This window comes from Hemicordylus capensis, chromosome 2, assembly GCF_027244095.1.
Source record: "Hemicordylus capensis ecotype Gifberg chromosome 2, rHemCap1.1.pri, whole genome shotgun sequence".
In the NCBI taxonomy this organism is placed as follows: Eukaryota; Metazoa; Chordata; class Lepidosauria; order Squamata; family Cordylidae; genus Hemicordylus; species Hemicordylus capensis.
Genome location: NC_069658.1, coordinates 427,241,910 through 427,256,717, shown reverse-complemented (window position 1 = coordinate 427,256,717; position 14,808 = coordinate 427,241,910). Strand labels below are relative to the sequence as shown.

Sequence of the window (14,808 nt, the reverse complement as noted above, 5' to 3'; positions counted from 1 at the left end):
TACTTTGTGGCAGCGATGGTGGCAAAGAAATCTGACTTCACCAACACCATTCAGTTCCATTCAATCTTGTCTAGCAGAGCTGTTTAAAATGGTTCAGGAGCTGCAAGGGAGTCTATTCTTCCCTCCCTTGAGCTGTCCCAGCTGCTCCTGCTTCAATACCATGGACCACAGATGACGTCCCATATGTACCCTGTTGACCAAAATGAGCACCAGGAGTCCTAGTGCCCAGGGGCAGGGAGCAGGCTGTCAACTGTACCCCAGGCAAAGTCTGCTAAACCATAAAGCAGTTGTGGAAAGTAAGGGCAAGGCTGCTAGAGTCCTTTGTTTCCAACCATTATGCCACTGTATATTTGTGAAGCTATATTGAGTAAAGCTATAAAGCTGCTACACCCTGGGCCTCAGGCAGTATCCAGGATCTCAACTTGTAACATGGTTGCAGATGTTCACAGCAACCAGTACAAGATGTCTTAGTTCCCCAGAGGCAAGACTCACCAGTCTGTCAGCTGTTCTTCAAGCAACATCTCTTTTGCCTCTCAAGCAGCTTTGGAGAGTAGGGAGGAGGCTGCGATAAAGGTCCTGTTACCTTGACTTCATCTGCTACTGTTCTTAGTCATTGGATCCTGCTCTGCTCAGCTTACAAGAAACAGGGACTTGAGGAAATCATAACCACTCCAGATATTCCACTTGGTTCCTTCCTTCTTTGAAGCTTTTAGCCATGTGGCTGTACCTGGCTGCCCTGATGGGGATTTACGTCCTTCACCGATGGTACCGGCAGAGACAGACTGTGGACACCCTGACAGAGAAACACATTTTCATCACTGGTTGTGACTCTGGCTTTGGAAACCTGCTTGCCAGGCAGCTGGATGCGAAGGGCATGAGGGTATTGGCAGCTTGTTTTACTGAGAAGGGAGCAGAGCAGCTGCAGAAGGCCACCTCGGAGCGCCTGAGAACCACCATCCTGGATATCACCAGCACGGAGAGTGTGGCTGCAGCAACCGAGTGGGTGAAAGGATGCGTGGGGAACAAAGGTGACTGACTCTCTCTTCTTCTCTCATCAGGTATCTATGTTGTACCTGGATGAGGCAAGACATGCAGCTTCCAATGTTCTGGGGAGCAGTCACGATTACCAGCTGACCAGATGATATCACCCTGGTTCTTCTGGTGACCTGAACAACTGCTTGACAGAAGAAACTGGAAACTGGAGCTTCACATGGCATGAAAGGAAAATCTGCATATCGCTGTAGATCAAACTGATAAAGAATAGCTAAAGTGCAGGAGTCTGAATTGTTTGCAGTGTGCACACCAATTCCCTGTTTTCCCTATGTCTCCATAGGGATTGAAGAAATTGCATTTGTTAGTACTAACAGGCTACATATTGGTTTAGGGAGTAAGTGGCAAAGTCAAGAAATGAAGGATGTAGAGAGGGATACAAGACTGAGTCAGGTGAAAAGGGGGGCAAGTATTTCTATGATCACTATGGGGTACAAATTGGTAACAAAAAGGAGGAAGCACACTCCGTATTTATGACTATCTTGAGGGGTGTGAAGAGAAACATTTAAATCCTCACACAGCAGAGTTTAGCCCAAGAGATTATCTGAAGACAGTCAGTTGTGTACAAAGTTTTCTGATTTTAGTGGTAAAAATCTATCTATAAAAAAGAATATTTGCAAGAAAGTGGTGATCAAAATAAAAAGCTGAGCATCTAACTATATTGCACTGTTAATTAGCATACCACCGCCTCAACTTTATAGTTGTCTTCAACATGCAAAGAAATAAGGAAATTGTGAGTGCATGTGATTGATTGGTTAAGTGCCATCAAGTCGGTGTTGACTGTTAGTGACCACATAGATAGATTCTCTCCAGGAAGATCTGTCTTCAACTTAGCCTTTAAGGTCCCTTAGTAGTGCATTCATTGCTGAGTCCACCCACCTTGCTGCTGGTGGTCCTCTTCTTCTCTTTCCTTCAACTTTCCCCAGCATTGTGGGCTTCACAAATGAGCTGGGTTTTCACATAATGTGTCCAAAATATGATAGTTTGAGCCTGGTCATTTGTGCCTCAATGGAAAATTCTGGATGGATTTGTTCTATGGTCCATTTGTTTGTTCTCCTAGCTGTCCATGGTACCCTCAAAAGTCTTCTCCAGCACCAAAGTTCAAAAGCATCAATACATTTTCTATCTTGTGTCTTCAAAGTCCAGCTTTCACATCCATAGAGTGTCACGGGGAAAACCATTGTCCGAACGATTCTAATCTTTGTAGGTATGGACATGTCACAGCATCTAAATATCTTTTCAAAGGCCTTAATTGCAACCCTACCAACTGCTAATCTGTGGTGTATTGCTTGATGGCTGGATCTTTTAATGTTGATGGCCAATCCTAAAAGGCAGAAGCTATCCACCACTCCAATGTCTTCATTGTCAATTTGGAGGTTGGTTGCTGTACCCATTGTCATTAGTTTAGTCTTCTTTATGTAGTCCCATTTTTTCACTATGCTCCTTGACTTTCATTACTAGAGCTTGCCGATAATCTGCATTCTCAGCTATCAAAGTGGTGTCATCAGCGTAACGCAGGTTATTGATGTTTCTTCCTCCAACTTTAAAACCATGCTTCTCTTCTTCCAGTCCAGCTTCTCTCAGTAATTGTTCAGCATATACATTGAATAAAGAAGGAGATAATCTACAGCCTTGTCTTACTCCTCTGCTGATCTGGAACCAGTCTGTTTCACCATATTCCATCTGGATTGTGGCTTCCTGTCCTATGTATAGGTTTCCCATGAGAACAATGAGATGTTCTGGGATGCACATTTTCCTAAGAATATTCCACAACTTGACATGGTTGATTCAATCGAAGGCTTTTCTGTAGTAAATAAAGCACATATTGACTACCGTACTTTCTGGTATTCTTTGGCTTTCTCAATGATCCAGCATGCATCAACAATGATGTCTCTTGTTCCTCAGCCTTTTCTGAAACCAGCTTGAACATTTGGCATGTCCCTTTCCACATAGGCCTCTAATCTGTGTTGGATGATCCTGAGCCTTATTTTGCTAGCATGTGAGATTAAGGTCATTAAGGAAATTAAGGAGTGGGTGCATTAGGTGAGCACAATATATAATATGGAGGAACATGTTTACTGCTTACACAGTAAAGATGTTAAGGTTGGGTGCCTTACAATCTCCATGCCTTTTGGTACATCAGTGAATGTGTGACTCAACTTTGCACTTAATACAGAGTTTTTTATATTCTAGAATATGTATCAACATTTATATATAGTACAACAGCTACATAAAAGCTACAATAGATGTATATATTCCATTTTTAAGATAGTTAAAGAGTTGGAATGATAGGGATAGTTTTTAATATGTATATTCTCTCCTCACACAGGGCTCTGGGGCTTGGTAAACAATGCAGGTATAGGTTTTCCAGTGGCTCCCACTGAATGGCTGACTAAGGATGACTTTGCAAAGGTAATAAATGTCGACCTGCTTGGGACGATCGATGTGACGCTGCACATGATGGCCCTGGTGAGAAGAGCCAGAGGGAGGATAGTCAACCTCAGCAGTATGGCAGGAAGAGTTTCAATCTTCGCTGGAGGTTATTCTCCATCCAAGTATGGCATAGAATCCTTCTCAGACAGTCTGAGGTACAATAGCAGTTCTGCAGCTTTCCTCTTTCTCGATTAAGTGGCATGAGAGTGGTCCTCCAGCTAAAGACAGAGTAACCGGGCTGAATAACAGGTGGTGGAAAGGTGACTGCTGTCAAGGACAGAATTAGAAACTTACAGGACTGTTTTCTCGCCTTCATTACTTACAGCACTAACTCCTATGCCTCTTTTCTTAGACTTCCTAGTATGCATCAATTCTGGTTTCCACAAACCAGATTCCAGAACCCATGAAATTAGGTGGGTACAAGAGTGCCTCTTCAGTTAAGGCAAGCAGTGAAAGGTGGGGGGAAATGAACCTCTGCCCAGTCATCGAATGGAGAGGACATCACTCCTATTGCTTGTGTTTGGAGATGGTGTTCCAGTGCACTGGCCTTTTGCACCAACTATCCTAATGACTACTAGGGTCATTGGGAGTAAAGACAGTAAGGATCTCCCTGACTGTTCTACCTGTCTCTATCTCTATGACCCCTGATATTACTCTTCAGGTATTTCCTGTTGAGGCCCACAATCCTTCCTTTCCTCTTAAAGAGCAGATCGAAACATCTCCCTCCCTCCTTACCTATTCATTATGTAGCCCTTTAGATTAGGATTAGATCTTCCCTATCCAAGTGTACTTAACAAATAAATACTTAGTATTTAGTTCTACAAGAATCTCCATGTGTTTTCTTTAAAAGCGGCAACAACAAAACTCTGTGCTAACTACTCTACAAGTGGAGTGTGTGCTCTTCCCTAGTGCTCTGCCGTTTACCTACTGGGGGTAAAATAAACATGCCCCAACAGCATCCTCTGATAGCCTAGGCGGATGCAGCCTTTTTAAACAGGTGTGTTTCCTTTCCCTTTGATTTCTAAGCTCTTGGCTTATACATTTTTTACCCTTTGCTCCAGTCATGCTGTTTGGCATAGTGATTAAGGCAGCAAGGACACAGCGGGAGACTGCATCCTCACAGACCCGAGGTGTCTCCACTTCTTCAGCATGCATGGGCATGCGCTGGGGGCAGCAACATTCATTGATTTTGCTACCTCTGTAAAAAGGGCAGCTGTAGGACTCTCAGGGTCGGGGACATGTTTTTAGAGGGCACAGACCACTATAAGCAGCAAGGAAGATCAGCAAAAATAACCTCTCCCGCAGATGTGCATTGAGGGAGTGGGGAAACCTACAATTATAAACAAGGTAGGAAATTTTTTATTTATTGTATTTATTCGATTGCTATACTGCCTTTCCAAAAATGGCTCAGGGCGTTTTACACAGAGCAATAATAAATAAGTAAGTTGGATCCCTGTCCCCAAAGGGCTCACTATCTAAAAAGAAACATAAAAATAAACACCAGCAACAGTCACTGGAGGTACTGTTCTGGGAGTGGATAAGGCCATTTACTCTCCCCCTGCTAAATAAAGAGAATCACCATATTGGCTGTGCGTAAAAACAAGGTAGGAGGGAAAGGAATGGTCATTTGCTAAGCAGAAGATGGATTGGAGGGCTTTTCATCCTACAGTGGATACCGCTGCTGGGTTGGATGGAGCCCTCTGGCCCAGTTGCTGCTTCGAGATGAGCACTTCCTCCTAACTTGCTTTTTACTCGCAGACGATGAGCACAGCTCACGAGCATGGGTAGGGTGTGTCTGCTACTCTATTGTGGATTGTGTGAAGCAGCCTAAAATGACATGGAGCCCTATCAAGCCCCAGCACCATCTCTGAAGGCACAAATTGAGCACTGAGGTGTAATCTCCTCATCAGAGCTTGATGGAGGAAATGCTGGGAAGGACTACACTTCCCAGCATTCAATGTGCACCTTCCAATACAGTGTTTTACATACCATGTGTAGCGGATTTAACCTAGGCTTTGTCTCAAAGCAAGCTCACGTGAGGGGAAGAAAAATGCTGAATCATTCTCTCTTTGTTTCTTCAGTAGCTTAATCTCTGCCACCATGCCCTAAGTACTGAGCTTAACTCCCCCTGAATTTGGGTGAATGTCCAGGGAGACTCTCTTTCTCTAGACTAGTGAGAAAGTTCAAAAACCCACCACGTGTAGCTTACGCATGGTAAGAAAACCTTACAGAACTAAATCCTATGCCTCATTTCTTAGACTTCCTAGTACGCATAAATTCTGGTTTCCACAAATCGGATTCCAGAACCCATGAACTTAGAGGGGCACAAGAGTGCCCCTTCAGTTAAGGCAAGCAGGAAAAAAGGGGGGGGGGTAAAGTAAGCTTCAAAGTTTGGATTGCTTAAAAATATAACAAAGCTTTTAATAATCTGAAACTTGGCATGCCTGGCCTGCTAGATAAAGTCTACACATCTGATGATTTAAAAGTGATTCAATGAAAATTGCCACAGGTAAAGAAAGTTTTAAAGTGCTGAAAATTGACAAATTCATCTGTTTTTGCTCAAACTTTATCCACTGTTTTTTGATGTCTCTTTCTCCAAATTTGGTTAAAATGACTGATGTACAATGTGCAGGTTTGGATAACACAAACATGCATGCAGCACACACAGATCTGCATGCAAACACACACAAACAGAAACAAACATGCACCACAAACACCACAGAAACATGTACAAACCAACACACATATATAACACAAATGCATGAACACATACATGCAAACAGCCCTGCTGAATCAGGCTCAAGGCCTATCTAGTCCAGGATCCTTTTTCACACAGTGGCCCAATAGATGCCTCCAAAAAGCTCACAGGCAGGGGGTGAGGGCTTGCGCTCTTTCCTGCTGTTGCTCCCTTGCAACTGGTATTTAGTGGCATATTGCCTCTAAGACTAGAGGTGGCCTATAGCCACCAGACTAGTTGCCATTGATAGACCTGTCCTCCATGACTTTGTCAAAGCCCCTTTTGAAGCCATCCAACTGGTGCCCATCACCATATCCTGTGGCAGGGAACTTCATAGGTTAATTATGTGCTGCATGAAAAAGTACTTCATTTGGTTGGTCCTAAATTTCCTGATGTTCAGTTTCATGGGATGATCCCTGGATCTAGTGTTGTGAGAGAGGGAGAAATGTTAACTCTCCTAACTCCTAGATTAGGTTCGGGAGTCTTTGTTTTGACATTGAGGAAAACTCTCTAGGTCAGTGACCTTCAGTATTTTTCAAATGGGTGGCACTTTGGCAAGAAATTCCCAGAGTGAGAACCATTTCCCACTGTACTAACCTCCACACAGTGTTTTGCTTTCCCCAGTGCCAGGGGCAGACACTTAATAGGATACAATTATAAATAGGGTAGGAAATGTGTCTTACCCAAGTTTGGGGGCTGTGTATGCTCCGACTTTCCAATTGTCTGTGAGTAAAAACAAGATAGGAGGAAAGGAATGGTCATCTGCTAAGCAGAAGATGCATTTGGAAGGCTTTTCATCCTACCTTGCTACAGAGCTTGGATACCGTTGGAGAACAGCCTTTGTTCCTTTAAACTTAAACTGTTTCTTCAATAGCTTAATCGCTGCCACCATGCCCTAATTACAGAGCTTAACTCCCCTTGAATTTGTGTGAATGTCCAGGGAGACTCTCTTTCTCTAGACTAGTGGGAAATTTCAGACAAAGTTTTTGAGATCTATTTTACAGATCCCTAGATGTGTTCCCAACGTAATATTGAGGGTTGAAACTGGTATGCCTAAGATGGAAGCCCGGATGTGGTTTTCCATTTTGAGCTTCTGGTTAAGATTGTCTTTCTTCTCTACAGGCCTTGCTCACCTAATTTTTATTGATAAATTTAACTCTAGTTGGAAGCAGTCAATATCTCACCAAATAAGTTTATATGGCTTTAGTCCGGATGGTTTATTAGAAATGGGTTATTCTCATGCAAGACTGATACTAAAGCAGCAGATCTATGACATGGAAATGCAGACTGATCGATCTTTAATCTAGGGATGTGCGAACCGGTTCGAATTTGAACCAGGGTGGTTCAAAGTTTTGAATTCGAACCGAACCAGCCATCAGGTTCGAGATGCAGGTTCGAATTCGAAACGAACCAGGGAGCAGTTCAATTCAAACCTGTTCAAACTGGTTCAAACACCCAAAAATTGGTATGATGGTAGCTCGCACCCAGGGGTACCTGCCACCCAAACCCCAAAGCAATTGGACACTTGTACGATTTTTTATGAATTTTTGAAAATTATTTTTATTTTTTCTCATAGGGTATAATGGGACTCAAACCAGGCCACTATACCTTATTTTGGAGCACCCATGGGTGCCAACAACCACCTAAACCCTGAAGCAATCGGACAGTACTACGATTTTTTTATGAATATTTGAAGTATTTTCAATTATTTTTCTCATAGAGTATAATGGGACCAGAACCAGTCCATATCCCCTATTGTGGAGCACCTAGGGGCACAAAAGCAGGGTGGGTGGTAGACAGACAGGGTTTCCTACCACCCACAAAACCCCAAGGCAATTGGACACTCCTCTGATTACTGGTGAATTGTTAAAGTATTTTTGAATTCCTCATAGGGAATAATTAGGATTGCAGCAAATGTATAGCTTCACGTCGGGGGGGGGAGGGGTGTCGTAGAGCAGAGTATGGTGGGTGGTAGTTCCTAGGGTGGGCAAGTAAGCTATCAGAATTATTTGAAAGGAATTGGGCAAAGGGCTGATTTTTAAGTGATTTTTGAAGTTTACACGTCTTTAAGGTTTTTCTCCATAAAAAAGCATGGAGGTGTCAGCAAATGTATAGCTTCACTTCGGGGGCAAAGGGGTGGCCTAGAGCAGAGTGTGGTGGGTGGTAGTGCCCAAGGGGGGCAAGGAAGCTATCAGAATTATTTGAAAGGAATTGGGCAAAGGGCTGGTTTTTAAGTGATTTTTGAAGTTTATGTGTCTTTAAGGTTAGCAATGAGAGTGGATTCGTGGTTTGTCACTGAAAATCTTATATGCTACCAAAGAATCTACACTCAGAACACTTCAGAAACAACAAAACCCAGTACCCCATGGGTTAGCAACCCATGGGGGTGGTTGGCACCCTCTTTGCACTAGATCACCACTCACTCTGGGCCACCCCAGCACCCCACAAGTGGCTTTAAGGATTTTCTCCATAGGGAAGAATGCAGGTTTAAGCAGCCCCATAACTGCACTTGGGGGGTGCTGGGGTGGCCCAGAGTGAGGGTGCCAACCACCTCCATGGGTTGCTAACCCATGGGGTACTGGGTTTTGTTGTTTCTGAAGTGTTCTGAGTGTAGATTCTTTGGTAGCATATAAGATTTTCAATGACAAACTATGAATCCACTCTCATTGCTAACCCGACGTGTAGCTATACATTTCTGACACCTCCATGCTTCTTTATGGAGAAAAACCTTAAAGACGTGTAAACTTCAAAAATCACTTTAAAATCAGCCTTTTGCCCAATTCCTTTCAAATAATTCTGATAGCTTCCTTGCCCACCTTGGGAACTACCACCCACCACACTCCACTCTAGGACACCCCTTTCTCCCCAACGTGAAGCTATACATTTGCTGCAATCCTCATTATTCTCATGAGGAATTCCAAAATAATTTTAAAATTCACCAATAATCAGAGGAGTGTCCGATTTCCTTGGAACTTTGTGGATAGTAGGCACCCCTGGTTGTCTACCACCTACCCCCACTTTTGTGCCCTTTGGTGCTCCACAATAGGGGATATGGGCTGGTTCGGATCCTATTAGAAAAATAATTAAAAATATTTCAAATATTCATAAAAAATCATAGGGGTGTGTGATTGCTTCGGGGTTTGCATGGTTGTTGGCACCCATGGGTACTCCACAATAAGGAATAATGGGATGTTTGGAGTCCCATTATATCCTATGAGAAAAAAATGTAAATAATCTTCAAAAATTCATTAAAAAATCGTACAAGTGTCCGATTGCTTTGGGAATTGGGTGGCAGGTACCCCTGGGTGCGGGCTACCATCCTACCAATTTTTGGGTGTCTGAACCGGTTCAAACCAGTTTGAATTCGAACTGAACCAGGGGGAGGTTCGAGCAAAACCAAAACCGAACCACCCCCTCCTGGTTCGAAGATGGTTCGAATTCGAATCGAACCAGGCAAACCGGTTTTGTGCACATCCCTACTTTAATCTCTAAAGAAGTTTTCCTGGGACTACAAATGTATAATACTAAACCTGCGAATTACTTCAACAAAATTACCATTACTAAGTACTGCAGAATGTTCACACTGGCCAGATTTAATGTGTTACCTTCAGCTGAACTAGAAGGTAAATTTAGAGGGATACCAAAAGAGCAGAGACTATGCCCTTGCGGCTCTGGAGAACAGGAGTCTATCTTTCATTACTGGCTGACTTCCCAGGACATACAGATGTATTCTACATCAACTATCTGCTCTCAGATCAGAAGTTGCTAAGCTCTGTGAGGCAGCTAAGAATGCTAGACAACAGATGGTAAACCAGATTATGCAAACTGGAAACGGCTGATTAGGATGAGCTTATGTCTCTGTTTATATCATGTATATATTATTATTATATCATGTGTATTATTATGTATGCTTTAAATTTTGGTCTATGACTGTAAATAAACATGACTGACTGACTAGTGGGAAAGTTCAAAAACCCACCACGTGTAGCTTACGCATGGTAAGAAAACCTTGGTAGCATTGCTGAGCAAACAAAATTGAGACATGTCTTGCACCAGAGTAAACGCCTTTCAGCCCTCTTTTCCTGAGTTAAAAATCTACTCAGAGGCTTATCAAAATTGAAAAGAACAAAAGAAAAAGGAAATCTTTATTCAGAAATACTACAGACAGTTTCTGTCTGAGGCTCTCTCAGCTTTTAGGTACAGGTAAAAAGAAACACTCAGTAGTTTTGAATAATACTTCAAAAAGCACCCCAGTTGCAAGGAACAGGGATATAGGAACCTTTAAAAGCCCCTTTAAAGGTTACAGAGACTTTTGCAGTGCCCTGGATGGATAGTTGGACACAGGCTCAGTGTTTCTTACATTACAGATAAAACACAATAGAACAGTTGTAAGGATTTGCAAAGCACACAAAAAGAAAAAAGTTCCTGACGCGAACTAACTAGCAAACTGTTCCCTAGACTAAAACCCCTTTTCCTTGGAAACTCACTACTCACATAATGAGCTTCACGTATCCTGCAATCTTGTCTCTCAAGGATCTTCAGTCTTTTTCAATAGCCACCTCCATGGTTACCCATCCTGTTGCAAGCACAGCCAGGCTCCAACTGACAACAAAAAAAGTCTGCTTTTCCTCCTGCATGGCCCTCAAGGTTCCAACCATCGTGTGCTGAGTGACTGATCCCCAGAGGTCACTGCCCATCAGTCAAGACAGGGTTAACTTCCAGTAACATGAAAGGAACAGCTGTTACTGCTTGATGGTTGCACCATGGTATATAACAATGATGGTTTCAAGACCCTATTATAATACATAATATATTACAATGGTTTGAGAAATATATAAAATATATATTGCCAACACTGTTAATGCTAAAATTGCCTTTACACAAACCATTTTATGGTTGAAAGCCTGCCACTTTAAGACCAGAGTCAAGATTATCTTATATTGGCTCAAGCTCCCCAAAGCTAGGAAATCAGAAGCTATGGTTGATGACTTTGTAGACATGCCACATGGTTTTTAGTAATGATTTTCTGCAATGTCACAATTGTGTTTGCTTACAACCATTGCTCCCTCTTATTTTTTCCCCATTTGCGTGCGAAAAGGTTTTGTTTGGGGCAGCAGTATCAAGGCAGTGTGTGCATGCAGAATGGGGACTTCCTGATTCAATCTGAGTCAGATTTAAAATTAACTGAACTGACATTAAAAAAATTGTGAGTGCACGCACATGTGTACATCTTAGAGGGAACACTGCTTATGCCCTCCATGCATCCACATCTCTGTGGGACACATTGCTGCTGTCAGGCACTCCATCCTCCCCATCTTGATTTAGGCCTCAAAAACAAAGGGAAATTGTGGCTATTGGGAGGGCGGGTCTACCCAAAAGGGCAGAACAATCCTGTGCAATAACTCTCAGGAGCACAATGTACAAATTAAAAATCAAATTTCATATAGTGGCTCTATCAGAAGTGTCATGCCATGATATTTTGGTTATAATTCAGGCGAGAATTCCATCCTTTTGGTGTCAAAGTCTGCATTGTTGAGCCTGGGACGTTCAAAACACCTATTTATGATGATGCACAAAAAGATTTCTGGGATGTGTGGAGCCGGCTCCCTTCTGAAATCAAGGAATCCTATGGAGAGCGATACTTTGAGAGCTGTGAGTAAAAAGGACAAGTTATTTTCTAGTAATTCTGTTGGGGGGTTGTGTGTCTACAAATATGAAGGCCACCAAGTTGACTGAGTCTCAGTTCTCAAGCATTGAGGATTGTTGTACAGTAGGTGCCTGCCTCCCCTTTGTCGAGGACCTCCACAAGCAGTAATTATTATATACCTTCAGCTACCAAAAATGTCAGCATATCCCCTCTGTTGTTGTGAACCTAACTTTTCCTTTGCTTCATATTTCTCACACACAGACCGCAACTTATTGCAACTTTTCATAGATACAAGCAACAAGAACCTCTGCCTGGTCACCAACTGCATCGAACATGCCCTGACATCCAGCCGCCCGTGTATTCGCTACATACCAGGCTGGGATGCAAAGTTCCTCTACACTCCTCTCTCTTATTTGCCAGCTTCAATCGCGGACTTCATATTGGAATTAATTCTGCCCAAGCCAGCCCAGACAGTGTCGATTATGATGCAGAAACAGAATTAACTCATCCAAACAAGCCAACAAACTGGAGAGGACATCACTCCTATTGCATCTGTATGCAGATGGTGTTCCAGTGCATCGACCCTTTGAACCAACTATCCTAAAGATAGATAATGACTAGGGGCATTGGGAATAGATATAGTGAATAAGGGTCTCCTTACCTGTTCTACTTTTCGCTACTCTGACCCCCGATATTACACTTCAGGTATTTCCTGTTGAACCCCACAATCCTTCCATTCCTCTTAGAGAGCAAATGGAAACATCTCTCTCCCTCTTTACCTATTCAGAATGTAGTCCTTTAGATTAGGATAAGATCTTTCCTATCCAAGTGTACTTAACCAATAAATATTAGTATTTAGTTCTACAAGAAACTCCATGTGTTTTCTTTAAAGAGCTGCAACAACTAAACTCTGTGCTAACTACTCTACAAGTGGAGTGTGTGCTCTTCCCTAGTGCTCAGCTGTTTACCTACTGGGGGTAAAATTAACATGCCCCAACAGCATCCTGTGATAGCGTAAGTGGATGCAGCCTTCATAATCAAGTAACCTTTTTAAACAGGTGCCTTTCATTTTCCTTTGGTTTCTAAGCTCTTGGCTTATACATTTTTTGCCCTTTGCTCCAGTCATGATTGTTGGGATTGTGATTAAGGAAGTAAGGACACAGCGGGAGACTGCATCCTCACAGCCAGAGGTGTCCCCACTTCTTCAGCATTCAAGGGTATGCGCATACATGCAGGGGTGTATCTAGGGTAAGGCAGGCAGGGTACATGCCCCGGGCGCCACTTGAAGGGGGGCGCCATTTTTTAAAATAAAAAATTAAAGAAAATGGCCACCGAAAACAAAATGGCCACTACGCATGCTCAAATGGCCTCTGTTAGAACCTAGGCCATGCCAGGCCTTGCAGAGGCCATTTGAGCATGCGTGGTGGCCATTTTGTTTTCAGCGGCCATTTTTTAAAACAAAATTTATTTTTAAAAATGGCCACCACAGATGCTCAAATGGTCCCTGGGAGGCCCTAGAGGCCAGCGGGGGGGGGAGGAACTTTTGCAGACACCCCCATGGCCTTTAGACAGTCCCCTGAAGGGGCTACAGGTAATCTTTTTTAAAAAAAATTAACATAATATAAGTCACTGTACACATATTTAGTTTGGCACTATGTACAGAGAATCAAGGCTTGTGAATACTGAGCTGAAGCTTATGAGTTAGGATTGTATTCATTTGCTCTTGGCTTCTTGTGATAAGTGAGTTAAATGTGATGTCTTAATAATATGGCTATTAATGGTGAGTTTATCTTTGAATCAGTTTGAAATCCTTAGTTTTAAGGCCCACTGGGAGTTTCTTGCTCTCTTTCTCTCATTTTAACTGTCTTTCTGAAATACTAGAATATATTCCAAGCAGTGAAACAGTTTACTCTGCATATCCTTTAATTATTTTCAGAGTATCTGGGAAAAGTCAAGTTCTCCATTTATTTTTAAAACTTACGTAATAGCGATGCTCCAATGCATAGTAGAGAATTAGATAGGCAGTACACCTCCACATAGTATTTGAGTATTTCATGAGCCCCAGCATACTGAAAATTGTAGTTTTGCAGCATTTTTGGGTCTGGCTACGTCCATTGCTAGATAGTTTTTGAAATATTTAAAGATTAACAAGCTTGACTTGTATTTTTGAGCTGATATTATGGTAAAGTTATCTGAAAGATGGGTGTCAGATATTTGGACAGGGGGTGCAATTTCAGTGCTTGCCCTAGGCACTGTTTTCTCTAGATACGCCTCTGCATTCATGTGTATGTGCTGGGGGCAGCAACATGCACTGATTTTTCCTACCTCAGTAAGTGCACTCTGCCTTCCAAAAAGGACAGCTGCAAGACTCTGGAGGTCGGGGACATGTTTCTAGAAGGAACAGAACACTATAAGCAGCAAGGAAGATCAGCAAAAATCACCTCTCCCATGCATTGAGGGAGTGGGGAAACCTACAGCCGTGTTAAGAGCAGCCTCCTGCTACATCTTCTCCTCCTCCAAATATTTATACCGAATATCACATTCCAGTAAAATTTATATTGAACAACAATGATGGGTGGGTGGGAATCCCGGTCCCAAAGGGACTAAAAAGAGACATAGGGTAGAAATTAGCAACAACTACCAGAAGCAGGGAAATAGAAAGATTGGAGTGGGCCTGGGGACAAGATTTGGAAATGCACCACACACACCCCGCACTGCCCTGCCTTCCACTCCTTCTCCTCCCCTTCATGTCTTTGCTGCAGAACAGTCATGACATGTCCAAAGCCCATACGGCCACAAAACTTGCTGGGTGACTCTGAGGCAGTCATTTATCTCTCAGCCTAACCTACCTCACAGGCTTGTTGTGACAGTAAACGTAACTAGGTACACTGCTTTGGGCTCCCTGGAGGAAGATATAAATGCAAAAATAAAATAAATGCCT

At 42.7% G+C, this 14,808-nt stretch overlaps 1 protein-coding gene across 1 annotated transcript; it reads left to right on the top strand.

Annotated features, from left to right (window-relative positions):
* Positions 1 to 715: 715 nt before the first annotated feature.
* LOC128341735 (retinol dehydrogenase 16-like) lies at positions 716 to 12,738 on the top strand. Its single transcript, XM_053288180.1, has 4 exons — positions 716 to 1,028; positions 3,380 to 3,638; positions 11,715 to 11,872; positions 12,129 to 12,738. Exons 1-4 carry the CDS (start codon positions 716 to 718, stop codon positions 12,368 to 12,370), a joined length of 972 nt encoding a protein of 323 aa, XP_053144155.1. The 3' UTR covers positions 12,371 to 12,738.
* Positions 12,739 to 14,808: the final 2,070 nt, after the last annotated feature.